Below are 14398 nucleotides of genomic sequence, written 5' to 3'. Positions count from 1 at the left end.
AAGTGTGCGCGATGCGCGGGACCCCTTCGATCCACCGTCACTGAACGCGGGAAAATTCTGCACAAGGATAGGATAACTACGATCTTTTGTAGCACCGAAACTACGCCACCCTCGACATTTTGCAAGAGCAACATTCGTCTCAGAATCACCTCAGGAATCTACCATTAACCGGTGGTACGGTAGGTCTGGGACACCCTGTATATCTTATTTTACGATCTTGGATAGTAATCGCAGAAACATCATAACTAGCGTGATTATTCCAACTACAAGGCATTACAATTTTACAATGCATTAAACTAATAACAGACATATATTATAAGCGCGTTCGTAAGGCAACTATTACAGTTCCTGATTTTACAAACTCTCATCATTGTCTAAAAAAATGAATGGCGTAATTTGGAATAAGATGCAGGAGACCTTTGTGCCAATTTCTAGTGTGCCTGTATATGCCATGTTACAACAGGAACGTCTTAAGCAAAGTCGAGAACTGGAAACTCACAATTTCCAGCTTCAGAACTTGACTCTGACAGCTTTTGAGGTACGCTTCGATAACGCTTCTATAGACATTCAAAGTGTATGGAATCTTTATGTTATATTAATTCCTAACAAAGAATTTTACATTTGAATTTTGCTGAAAAAGTCGGTACGGACTTCCTAGTCAATCCAATAGCTTTATAATAGGTTTAATTTTATGCAGCACTCGAATTTTTGCCACCTAAAGATTCTATTCACTCTATAAAGAAACAGGATTATTAAAAAGAAAGCATTTAATGAGTAATTATGTAATAAGAGGTGTGTAAATTTACACACAGAATTAGATAATTGTTGATTGCACGTTTCAGGAAAAACATTATCTTCAATTCTACGATAACAATACAAAAGTTACAGGAATCTGTGGTGATGTATGGACCCTCCTCGCTCAAGTATTAAACTTTACGTAAGTTTGCACAGATTAGATCGGAAAAACAACCTACACTGTCATATTACTGTTAAGTGCTATAATAAAACTGATATCGAATCCTAATAAAAAATTCATAATTTTAGATTGCAGCCAGTGAAATCAAATTTTAACAGTCTCGGTTTGACCAAAACTACTCAGGAATTTTTGAGGAAATATAATATGAGTTATCAGGTGGGATTGTTAGACACAATTTCTAATAATGAAACCGATGCGATACCTAAGCTTGAAGCATTTTCTAATCACCTTACTGATTTACAATTTACAATGCCGTTATGGCTGAGCAGGTATTTGAATAATTTATTAAAATTTTGGTTTTAAATTTACTAGTACTCCTCTAGTACTTGTAGAAAAATACGTGCCTTCTGAGAAAGAGTAAATCCTAATCCTAATGAATAAATTTGAATTTGATAATGAAATGAAAGACGATTTTTCGTAGATTTAGTTCTGCCACAAATTGTTATAATATTCTTAAAATAATTTTATAGTCACCGATTATTCTTTCGTTATGATGGAATATACGACAGCATGTGGGTAACAAAAGCATTTTCTTGGAAAGTATGGTTCATCATATTCACCACGCTTTTATTGCTCACCGTGTGCAGCTTTTGGTCACAGATTCTTCTTACACGGATCAGAGATAAACACAAAAGTACAACCTTCAACGAACATATTTTTTATAATTTTGGAATGCTCTGCAATCAAAGTATGAATAATCATTATTTCAGTAATTATTAATTTTAACACTTTGTTCCTGTTCTTTATTTTCAGCAATTATATACATTATGGAATTAATGAAATTAAAAGACAAAAAATAGCTGTGCAGCTATTATTCAAATATTGATTATATTTGCTGTATATACTACACATTCGCAAATCATGTATATATTTCCTCTCTTTTAAAGATTCATAATTTTAAACTTGTATAACTGAAATAGTAGATTCTAACTGTGATCAGTACATATAGTAATCATCCGAAATGAATAATATTGTATACAAATATAAATATCGCTTCTTGCAATCAAAATCTTTATATTGGATAAAATTATATTGGATATTTAACCAATATATAAGTAAACAAGCAGATTAGTTCAATAACAATGATCACGAAGAATAATTAATTTAAGAATATAACAGGCTACATTCCTGATGCCCTTAATGGAAGATCAAGAATATTAGAAACATCACTGGGTCTCTTCTGTTCTATATTATCAATGGCCTATGGAGCTGTGCTGTTTATTTATATGACAAAACGAATTCTTGAACCGCCATTCGATGATGTGGACTCTCTCGTAAATAATACTAAACATTACAAGATTGTCTCTCTAAATGGTTCTGTCGCAGAAATGATATTTAAGGTACTGTATAAATATATGTATACTTGATAACATAATTATACATAAAAAATTTTAATTAAGTAATCTTAATTAATTAATTAAATCTTAATTAATTTATTAATTGTTAAAATTAATTACGTGTTAATTACGTGTAATAACATTTCATGTATTAAAGATTCATTTCGTGTACGTTTAAATATTTACTATTTAAAACTCATATAGATAATGCCTTTCGGAGCTTATGCGGCAGCAAGGAAGACGGGACGCTTCGTCAGTGCCTCTACAGTTGATGAAATGCATATATTAGCATGTTCCACGCAAAGAGACGTATATGTTTTATATCTACCTGAAGAGGAGTACTATGCAAGAAAACAACTTATGTGTGATTTGACTGTAACGGGAACAAAACACGCTATACAATCATATATAGCATCTGGCCTCTCGCGGAAGTTTAAATACACCAGGAGCATCAATCTCGGGTAGACAAATATCAGTATATGATAATATAATATATTAAATAGGATATTAAATATAATATTATATATTAAATAGGATATATCGAGAAATGTCTTGCATTTATTAACATATAACAAGCGATTACGTGTCTACAGCAATAACAATGCATTATGTTCGTCTATTATATGAAGACGTAAATTTGTTTGCATATAGGATATTGAAATTAATCGAAACCGGACTGCTGAATCTTTTAAGACACGACTGGTTACAACAGGAAACTGACAATAATATCATTAAAGTCACTAAAATTGAAGCGATCAGGATGGATCAGATTCTTGTGATGATTGGGGTGCTGTGTAGCGGTGTGGTAGCAGCTTTAGTTGTACTCATAATCGAAAAAGTTGTATATGCTTGTACACTCAAGCGATTATAATTATATTTTTATTGATGTTATATATGTGCGAAATATGTATGTGTGCAAACATACTCTACTGAGAATTCATTTTCCCACATCTGTGAATATAAATTTATCTTGCATAGAATAATTAATATATATTTGGCTGCAAATGCTGTTATATTATTACTCGCAATGAACAATGCTAATAATTGTAATAATTGGAATTGCAATAACTAATAAAATATAATTATTTGTGAATGTTTATTATAATGGTAATTTTCTTCATTTCTTATATATATCAATTACATTAATCGTTAATCGTTTACATTAAAAATAATGTATTTAATTATTTTTATTTATTAATATATGAAGAATTATCGTCGCATCGTATTTAATAATTAATTTCGCTATTGAGATAAACAAATAATGATTAATTGACTGTAAGTTGATTAAGTCATTTTCATATGTACATACATTTCAAATGTTAATTTATTATATCGCTTTGAAACACAAAACTTACAAGATTATATATTTCTTCTGTGTACAACTTATGTTTTTATTCTACTTGACATTAGAAATTAATATATAGTAATTATCAGTTTATTTGCAATATGTAAATTGTATAACATTTGACATGATTAACATTTAACATATTCTGCAGTGAAGCTTTATTTGCCGTATGATCGTATATTGTTAATTTATTCTACCTAACGTCTTTTAAATCTTATACCTTTAATATGCATTAAGGAATGGTGTGAAAACTTGGGATGAATATTCTTGGGATGATTATATTCTTATCTACACTCTATAAACTACGTTGGGCATAGAGATAATATCCATAACGTGTAATTATAGCTTCACATGTTTCGCCTATAAAATCACGATGTATATGCTGACCCCGATCGCTTCTGCCTTCGTACGATTTTACAATGATAACGTATCAACGCGCCATCAAGACATCCAATAGCTTGAATGGAAAAAGATAGTCATATATCTTGCAAATCGTGATAAAAACTACAATTAATTAACCGCAGAAATGACGTGAACGAAATGTGTCGTGAAAAATCTTCGATTCGATCTAATACCCTGAAATCAAAATATAATCGCTATAATCGATAGATGCTGTGTCGATTCAATTAACACATTTTTATTTCTTCGATTAAAACTCAATGCTTTATGAACTGGCACATGCATATGGAAATTTTGGGAAATGATATTATTTAGAGTAGCACGTGAGAAACAGTTTTTTCTCTTATTTATATCTTATTTATCTTATTTTAAGATCTTGGATAGTGATCGCAGAAACATGATTAACGTGATTATTTCTGCTACAATTGTATAATGCATTAAAATAATAACATTACAATTGTACAATGCATTAAAATAATAACTGATACATATATTATTAAAGCGCGCACAAAATGTGTTTGTGAGACTGTTACAGTTTCTCATGTTATAGACTCTCACCATTATCTAAAAAAATGAATGGCGTGATTTGGAACAAGATGCAGGAGACCTTCGTGTCAATTTCTAGTGTGCTTGTATATGCCATGTTACAACAGGAACGTCTTAAGCAAAGTCGAGAACTGGAAACTCACAATTTCCAGCTGCAGAACTTGACTCTAACAGCTTTTGAGGTACGCTTCGATAAAGCTTCTATAGACATTCAAAGTGTATGAAATAGTTATGTTGTGTTAATTCTTTACAAAGTTTTACGTTTGATTTCTGTTGAAAAAGTCGGCACGGACTTTCTGGACAATCCAATAGCTTTATAATAGGTTTAATTTTATGCAGCACTCGAATTTTTGCCACCTAAAGATTCTATTCACTCTATAAAGAAACAGGATTATAAAAAAGAAAAAATTTAATGAGTAATTATGTAATAAGAGGTGTGTAAATTAACACACCGAATGAGATAATTGTTGATTGCACGTTTCAGGAAGAACATTATCTTCAATTCTATGATAACAATACAAAAGTTACAGGAATCTGTGGTGACGTATGGACCCTCCTCTCTCAAGTATTAAACTTTACGTAAGTTTGCGCAGATTAGATTGTAAACCTACTGTTACATACAACCTACTTTTATATGGTCAATTGCTATAAAAAAACTGATATGAAATACTAATAAAAAGTGCATAATTTTAGATTGCAGCCAGTGAAAACAAATGTAAACAGTCTTGGTATGGGATTAACACAATCACAGTTATCGCATCATAATATGAGTTTTCAGAGTGGATTGTTAGACATAATTTCTCGTAATGAAACCGATGCGATACCAAAGCTTGAAGCATTTTCTTTCCGCCTTAATGATACTTAATTTACAATGCCGTTATGGCTAAGCGGGTATTTTGAATAATTTAGAATTTATGAAAAGTTTGGTTTTTTTTAATTTACTACTATTCCTTTAGTACTTATAAAAAAATACATGACTTGAGAAAAAGCGATGTCTTAAGTTTGACTTTGATGATAAAATGATAAAAGATCATTTTTCATAAATTTAATTATGCCACAAATTGTTATAATACTCTTAAAATACTTTTATAGTCACCGATTCTACTTTCGTTATGACGGAATGTACGACAGCATGTGGGTAGCAAAAGCATTTTCTTGGAAAGTATGGTGTATCATATTCACCATGTATTTATTGCTCACCGTGTGCAGCTTTTGGTCACAGATTCTTCTTACACGGATCAGAGATAAACACAAAAGTACAACCTTCAACGAACATATTTTTTATAATTTTGGGATGCTCTGCAATCAAAGTATGAATCACCATTATTTAAGTAATTTTTCATTAATTTTAACACTTTGTTTCTGTTCTCTATTTTCAGCAATTATATATATTATAATGTAATTAAAAGACAAAGATATACGTGCAACATATATTCAAATATTGATCGTATTTGTTGTATGATATACATTTACAAATTATATATATATATATATATATTATATATTATTTATTAATTATATCATGCAAAATGAGTAATATTGTATACACATATAAATATCGCTTCTTGCAATCAAAATCTTTATATTGGATAAAATTATATTGGATATTTAACCACTACATAAGTAAACAAGCTGATTAGTTCAATAACAATAATTACGAAGAATAAGTAATTTAAGAATATAGCAGGCTACATTCCTGATGCCCTTAATGGAAGATCAAGAATGTTAGAAACATCACTGGGTCTCTTCTGTTCTATAGTATCAATGGCTTACGGAGCTGTGCTGTTTATTTATATGACAAAACAAATTCTTGTACCACCGTTTGATGATCTGGACTCTCTCATAATTAAGGGTCAGTAAAGTTGGCAGCCCATTTTTTAGAAACCCTTTTTTTTCTTAGAGTTCCCTCTTCTTTAAGAAGAGTTCTAGAGTTCTAGCATAAAAAAAGCAAGAGTTCTGCTTTATATCGCAAAATAATTAGAAAATAAAAAATGGGCTTCCAGCTTCACGGAGAAGCTGGAAGCCCACATAACGAAAATCGATTTTCAACCAGTATTTCGAATAGATCTCGATTAATACTTGAATTCCTGATAGTTCCCCCACCAGTATAAACAAAAATGACAAAGTTCTAAATAAAAAACAGAAATTAACACAACTTTGGCAGAAATTATATAAGTTTCGATGGGCTTCTCAGCAAAATCGACGAGTTCCAGTTTTGAAAAAATATTTTTCTAACAGTGCTAATCATATTTAAGAAGTTCCTGAAGAGTTCCATGCATTATCACTGTTATACAATTTTTAAATAAATTAATAAACCCCGAAACACGCAGACCTGACATACTAGGATGGGCTTCCAGCCGAATCCGACGAGTTCTGGGTTTGAAAAAATACTTTACTAACACTGCTACTCATATTTAAGAAGTTCCTGAAGAGTTCCATGCATTATCACCGTTATACAATTTTTAAATAAATTAATAAACCCTGAAACACGCAGACCTGACATACTAAGACGGGCTTCCAGCCAAAACCGACGAGTTCCAGTCTTGAAAAAATATTTTTCTAACAATGCTAATCATATTTAAGATGGACATCTTAAATATGATTAGCACTGTTATTTAAAAATCTGTTATTTAAAAGTCTGTTTATTTAAAAGTTGTATAACAGTGATAATGCATAGAACTCGTCAGAAAAATCTTAAATATGGTTAGCACTGTGAGAAAAGTATTTTTTCAAAACCAGAACTCGTCGGATTCGGCTGGAAGCCCATCTTAGTATGTCAGGTCTGCGTGTTTCGGGGTTTATTAATTTATTTAAAAATTGTATAACAGTGATAATGCATGGAACTCTTCAGGAACTTCTTAAATATGATTAGCACTGTTAGAAAAATATTTTTTCAAAACTGGAACTCGTCGATTTTGCCGAGAAGCCCATCGAAACTTATATAATTTCTGCCAAAGTTGTGTTAATTTCTGTTTTTTATTTAGAACTTTGTCATTTTTGTTTATACTGGTGGGGGAACTATCAGGAATTCAAGTATTAATCGAGATCTATTCGAAATACTGGTTGAAAATCGATTTTCGTTATGTGGGCTTCCAGCTTCTCCGTGAAGCTGGAAGCCCATTTTTTATTTTCTAATTATTTTGCGATATAAAGCAGAACTCTTGCTTTTTTTATGCTAGAACTCTAGAACTCTTCTTAAAGAAGCGGGAACTCTAAGAAAAAAAAGGGTTTCTAAAAAATGGGCTGCTAACTTTACTGACCCCGTAATTAATACTAAATATAGCATTGTCACTTTAAATGGTTCTTTCATAGATATAATATTTAAGGTATCGTTAAGTATATATATAAATATATATTTATAATGACATAATTATATGTATACTACTTTACTTAATTAATCTTAATTAACTTACTTATTCTCAAAATTGATTATGTTATAAGTATTATAAGTATATCAAGTTATAAAACCATTCGTGTATTTAAAATCCGTTTTATATATTTAAATATTTGCTATTTTAAACTCATATAGGCAATACCATTCGGACCTATTGCGGTGTCAAAGGAGACAGGACGCTTGGTCAGTGCCTCTACAGTTGATGAAATGCATATATTAGCATATTCTCCGCAAAGTGACGCATATGTTTTATATATCAACCTGAAGAGCAGTACTATGCAAGAAAACAACTTATGTGTGATTTGACTGTAACGGGAACAAAACACGCTATACAATCATATATAGCATCTGGCCTCTCGCGGAAGTTTAAATACACCAGGAGCATCAATCTCGGGTAGACAAATATCAGTATATGATAATATAATATATTAAATAGGATATTAAATATAATATATTAAATAGGATCGAGAAATGTCTTTTGCATTTACTAACATAACAGCAATTATGTGTCTACAGCAATAACAATTCATTATGTTCGTCTATTATATGAAGACGTAAATTTGTTTGCATATAGGATATTGAAATTATTCGAAACCGGACTGCTGAATCTTTTAAAACACGACTGGTTACAAATGGAAACTAACAATAATATCATTAAAGTCACTAAAATTGAAGCGATCAGGATGGATCAGATTCTTGTGATGATTGGGGTGCTGTGTAGCGGTGTGGTAGCAGCTTTAGTTGTACTCATAATCGAGAAAATTGTATATGCTTATACTCTTAAGCGATCATAATTATAGTTTTAGTGATGTCATATATGTGTAAAATATGTATCTGTGTAAATATACTTTACCGAGATTATTTTATTTTCCACATCTGTGAATATAACTTTATTTTGCAGCGAATAATCAATATAAATCCCGTTAGCGCATAGTTGCTTCGGTTAAAGGGTTTTATGCATGAACATCGAGACTATTGCCAGATTTGATCGATTAAAATATGAGCAATTTTAATGACTTATTGGTGATTTATAATTTCTATAGTAATCAATATGTGTGTGTGTGTGTGTGTGTGTGTGTGTGTGTGTGTGCGTGCGTGCGTGCGCGCGCGCTTCAAATTCTGTTATATATTCTCGGAATTAATACTGCTAATAATTGTATACTTGGAATTGTAGTAAATAATAAAGCCATTAACAAAATATACTTATTTATGAATGTTCTTACAATGGCAATTATCTTCATTTCTTGTATGTGTTAATTATAATCGTTAATGTTTAAAAATAAAACATAATTTTTTATTTTTTGTTATTAATTGTAATTAAGAATATTTAATTAATTTTATTAATTTACAACACACTATTAATTAACAATAGCAGTAGAATAAAATAATTATAAATTATAAATTGAAAATAAATCTGATGAGAATCGAATAAATTATAAAAATATATTATTTCAGATATAAATAAATATAAATTCGAAATATAAATAAATATAAACATAAATAATTATATTACTTATTATTATGTTTACAAGCCCAAAAAGATTTTATTTTTTACTTAGTTCAGTAATTTTTATTTGATCTAGTTTGAACATTAGCAAGATGAATACGATTATGTTACTTGATGTCCATCAGATCGGAAAATGACTAATCTACGCTTTATCAACCCTCGGTGATCTCGGTGGCAGGTGTCCATTAAAAGCGATATATATATATATATATATAGATCTATTAGAGGAAAACGATAAGCTATACTGTGATATACTTATATCGTAACTGGAAACTGCGACGCTCTCACTTATCTACATCCTATGTCAAACAATTCGTGGTGAAAATAGTCCAACGACGAAAATTCGCAAGGGATGATCACACGATGTGTTTTAATGCTCGTGATTCTTCAGCTGGCGATCGCGATATGTTCTGCCGTGAGTGGGCTAATATGGTGCAAAGAAAAGCAGGAATTTGTAGAAATATTCAGTATCCCACAGTTCGCTGCTCTTCAGAAGGAAAACGTGATCAAAAGTGATATAGAGATTCACGATATGAAGAATGAAGTTATCAGAGCTGTGTATTATGAGGTATTACAAGGGAAAACATTTTTAACCTGGGAACGCTTATTCTATTTTTTGTATAAATGTTCATCTGCGGTGATTTTTACACCTCAATTAAGTCATTTCTGTTAATTATATTTTCGACACTGGAGTGTAAAAATTACCCCGGGTGAGCTTTCCCGGATTAAAGCTTCTAAAGCGACGAAGATTTACTACAAGATTGTTTCTAATCTTGCAAACAATTTTACCATATGGACACATAATAACGAATCTTTGATGATATTTTACGTTACAATGGTCTTTTTACTCATACAACATTTTTGTAACATTAAACAATATAAATATCTTAATAATTTTTTATATTTAAGGAAAAGAATTTAGTAATGTTCACAGACAACGATACGAAAATTACTGGTATTTACGGCGACTTGTGGTACCTTCTGGCGGATTATCTCAATTTTACGTACGTCGAAATCTCGTGATACAACATAATTGCACAATTTTCTCTACAATTTTTCTATTATGCACATTTCTGGCGTTTGTTCTTACGAATTTGCTTATTTGTGAAATCAACTTTCAGAAATAAATGGAATTATTATTACATCCCACAGATTTATTCCAGTGAAGACTATTAGTCGAAGTTTCGGCGAGAGACTGAAAAACGGCAGTTTTACCGGTTTGCTCGACATACTCGAAAATAATGAAATACAGGTGATATTGAGAAGCGAATTCTTTTCATCTCGAATGAACGACGTGGATTATACAACGCCTCTCTGGAAAAGCAAGTGAGCTTTTACGTTGCCGTACGTTCAGCTGTAAATTATTATAGGAACTGCTCGTTATCGACGCATCTGCAAATCCAAAGTTGAAAGCTTTCTTCCGCGCAATCTAATACAAAATACAAAAACATAAAATCAGGATTTGTTATATCAGATACATGTGCACGTTACGTAGTGGATTAACATTGCAGGTTTTACATTTACGTCCAACCGGAATGGCAGTACGATAATACATGGGTAGTTACGTTATTTTCAAAGAGAACATTATATTGCATAATTTTCCTGTTTATTATTATGAGTTATCTTGGCTATTTCCTGCAAAACGTACCAAAGAGTCACGAGATCGAACGCAAGAGGAAAGATTCCGAAGATTACAACTTAAATGATCACTTCTTTCACTCGTTCGCCATGATGTGCTCGCAAGGTGCGTACAATGCAATTAAGATTAAATTATTGAACAATTAAAATTTCAGAATTGATTTATAGTAGGATAAAAACCATAATTGTTTTAGGCTACATACCTGACGCCTTTTATAACAAATTCAAGATCTTGTCATTGTCGAAGAGCATCTTCGCGTGGCTAGTAATGTTATCTTTCAACTCCAATCTCATTTATCGCATGACGAATAGAGAGTCTTTGCTGTCATTTAATGATCTGGATACCCTTTTCAACAATACAAAATATACTCTGCTAGTATTTCGTGGCTCTAGCTTCTACGATCTCTTTCAAGTTGGTGCCAAAAATTATTCATATACACATATATTTTCTTTGTAACAACCCGAAAATATTAATTAACGTTTGAATATTATTTAAACAATATAATTACAACAGTTAATTTGCATGATCAACAGAAATTTTTTAATTAATGTTACCCAGAAATGTGCTTTTAGTTTAATGGATTATACAGGGTGTCCCGGGTTTTAACCGACAAACTGCGGGAGCATATTCTACTAGTGGAAATAAGAAAAAATTCTTATATCGAGTTTGTTTAGAAATGCTTTATTACAAAGTTATAAACCAATATTGAAAAGAAATATCAGATAAGTAACAACGGATTTTTTCACAAAAATAAAAATTATCTACGCAATGATTTAGTGACGCATTTCAAAATGTTGTCCTTGCACATCGATACAAGCTAGACATCGACGTGGTACAGAATTTGTCACAGTACGACATTCCTGAAAATGTTGTTGCATCTCAGTAACTGAATTAGTAATTCGTTGCTTTAAATCTTCAAGCGAGATTACTTCTGTACTGTAAACTTTATTTTTTAAAGTTGCCCATAAATAAAAATCAAGAGGCGTTAAATCGGGCGATCTTGGAGGCCAGAAAACCGGTCCTCCTCGACCAATCCACCTATGAGCGTAATGTTCATCTAACCAGTTTCTAACTTGTCTAGCATAGTGCGATGGACAACCGTCTAACTGTATCCAGCTGTTTTGGCGAAGATTTAAGATTCTTTCCGAGCGTCGTCGATGTCTTAGAGCTGAACGAACATCATCATATTCATTCATAGGTCGAAATGAACCCAAATTACGTAATTGCAAATGGGTATTACTAAACACAGAACTATCTGGTACTCTCCTGTTAGGAAATCTACGTTGATACTCTCGTACGGCAGCTCTTGCATTTCCGTCACAGAATCCGTACACGAAATGAATATCAGTGTATTCCTCATTTGAAAACACTTTTGGCATTCTGATAGTAATTGCTAGTTCACACGACGATTGAAATCTAACGGCTACTGTTCTGAAAGTAACAATCATACTGAATCGTATCAACATAGTGAACATGAATACATGTGAATACACATAACATAACATCTTCGACCTTCCAAATTCTACACTATGTTCCGTTGTTACTTATCTCATATTTCTTTTCAATATTGGTTTATAACTTTGTAATAAAGCATTTCTAAGCAAACTCGATATAAGAATTTTTTCTTATTTCCACTAGTAGAATATGCTCCCGCAGTTTGTCGGTTAAAACCCGGGACACCTTGTATATTTTGTGCGACAATAATGGCTAATATGCATTTCATTTGGTAAAGTAGTATAATAAAAAATCAATATGTCTATCTAATAGACTGAAAAACAGATTTTATTGAGAATATATTACCTTTAAATTATATATAATACAATAAATGAGAGAGAGAGAGAATTCTTTAGTAACTTACAGCTTGCTATTTTAGGATACATATGCAATCGACAACAATGTACTCGATCGAGTACGCTTCCTGCCAACTTCGGAGGACATGTACAACGAAATTTGTAATAATCTTCAGAAATACGTGATGCTCGAGCTTAAGGACCAATATATGGCATTAAGCAGATCCGGTTGTCCGCTCGTGGCTACAGGAGATTACAACGAGGTATGGATCACGTTTGCCCTTAAGAAGAACTTTCCATACAAAAAACCAATCGACGCTGGGTGCGTAACCACTGTCACTCGTCCATCAAATAACATTATCTTAAATATTAATTAGATGACTTATCCAATAAAAAATCTTAATTAAATAAAAAATATGTGATCACACACACACACATTACTCTTTGCTTTTTCTAGAATCATCAAGTTGAATGAGGTCGGGCTGATGGACTGTATCATAGATCGTTGGCTGAATATCAGATTAGAGACTACGAAAGACACTACATTCAAGACGATCGACTTCAATCAAGTCTACTTGATTTTTCTCATACTCTACTGCGGAGTGTTACTCTCGCTTACGATACTCGTTCTGGAAAACATAATACATTATCACGAAAAGAAGAAAAATGAATTTCGTAGACGTAAATAATTAAATATCGTATTTGCTACAAAAAACACCAGCACGTGACTGAAACTAGAATAAGATAATACTGTATTAAGGAATATAATGTGTGTACAAGCTATTTGTCTCTTTATTTCGGAGTTTATTAAAATAAAGAAGCTTAAGCTAATATATATATTGCGTTTAGAAAGTAGAACAGATGCATAGGTAATTAATAATAAGTAAATAAATAATAAATAATAAATAAATAATAAGTAATTGTAACAAGTGGCATTAGTGAGTTTCCGAATTCGGAGGTTTGCGATTACTCTTCATTGCGATTAGATGGACATTGCGAGCGTGCGAATTGTAATACCTTGCGAGATAAGTCAGAAAGTTCATCGTTGTCGATGAACTGTTTTTATTTTATTTGATTATTGCTTGATTACTTCTTTTGCGTGCGAGTCTAAGCAATCGCCTTTCTCTCAATTTCGCAATTTTTTAATCGCATAATATTGTAACTTTGTAATTCCACTATGAGTCACGTATGGATAGATACAAAATGTATACCGATTTATAGCTTTGCTATCAGAGTGTATGAAAAGATGTATAAATTGTCTTGTTTTATATTTTGTCTAGAAGTTACTTGAAATAATACTAAAATTTTAACAAACAATAATTTCTTTGGCGAATTTTCGTGTATGTTCATAATTTATTTCTCCTTTTAATGCATACAAAGTAATTTAATTAATTCGTAATTATTAGTTCATACTTGTATTAAAAATCAATTTATGTTATATTTGTACTAAAAATACATACAAAAA

At 31.4% G+C, this 14398-nt stretch overlaps 2 protein-coding genes and 1 pseudogene across 3 annotated transcripts; all 3 read left to right on the top strand.

The window, feature by feature from the left end:
* Positions 1 to 292: 292 nt before the first annotated feature.
* Positions 293 to 3237, top strand: LOC105281579. Its single transcript, XM_026975301.1, has 7 exons — positions 293 to 538; positions 843 to 937; positions 1045 to 1245; positions 1447 to 1664; positions 2096 to 2316; positions 2518 to 2774; positions 2965 to 3237. Exons 1-7 carry the CDS (start codon positions 383 to 385, stop codon positions 3182 to 3184), a joined length of 1368 nt encoding a protein of 455 aa, XP_026831102.1. The 5' UTR covers positions 293 to 382; the 3' UTR covers positions 3185 to 3237.
* Positions 3238 to 3537: 300 nt separating this feature from the next.
* LOC105281570 lies at positions 3538 to 9197 on the top strand (annotated as a pseudogene).
* A 561-nt stretch (positions 9198 to 9758) lies between these two features.
* Positions 9759 to 14251, top strand: LOC105281571. 2 transcript variants are annotated; one of them, XM_011342874.3, is made up of 7 exons: positions 9759 to 10072; positions 10414 to 10508; positions 10657 to 10830; positions 11016 to 11248; positions 11337 to 11554; positions 13017 to 13255; positions 13391 to 14251. In XM_011342874.3, exons 1-7 carry the CDS (start codon positions 9857 to 9859, stop codon positions 13620 to 13622), a joined length of 1407 nt encoding a protein of 468 aa, XP_011341176.1. In that variant the 5' UTR covers positions 9759 to 9856; the 3' UTR covers positions 13623 to 14251. The 2 variants fall into 2 exon arrangements, with proteins under 2 accessions (XP_011341176.1, XP_011341178.1); XM_011342876.3 differs by having other exon boundaries at positions 13017 to 13196; positions 13391 to 13500.
* The last annotated feature ends 147 nt before the right edge of the window (positions 14252 to 14398 follow it).

The sequence above is a fragment of the Ooceraea biroi genome, chromosome 2 (genome assembly GCF_003672135.1).
Source record: "Ooceraea biroi isolate clonal line C1 chromosome 2, Obir_v5.4, whole genome shotgun sequence".
Taxonomy (NCBI): Eukaryota; Metazoa; Arthropoda; class Insecta; order Hymenoptera; family Formicidae; genus Ooceraea; species Ooceraea biroi.
Note: the sequence above shows the minus strand (reverse complement) of the source record. Positions and strands in the feature narration are given on the sequence as shown.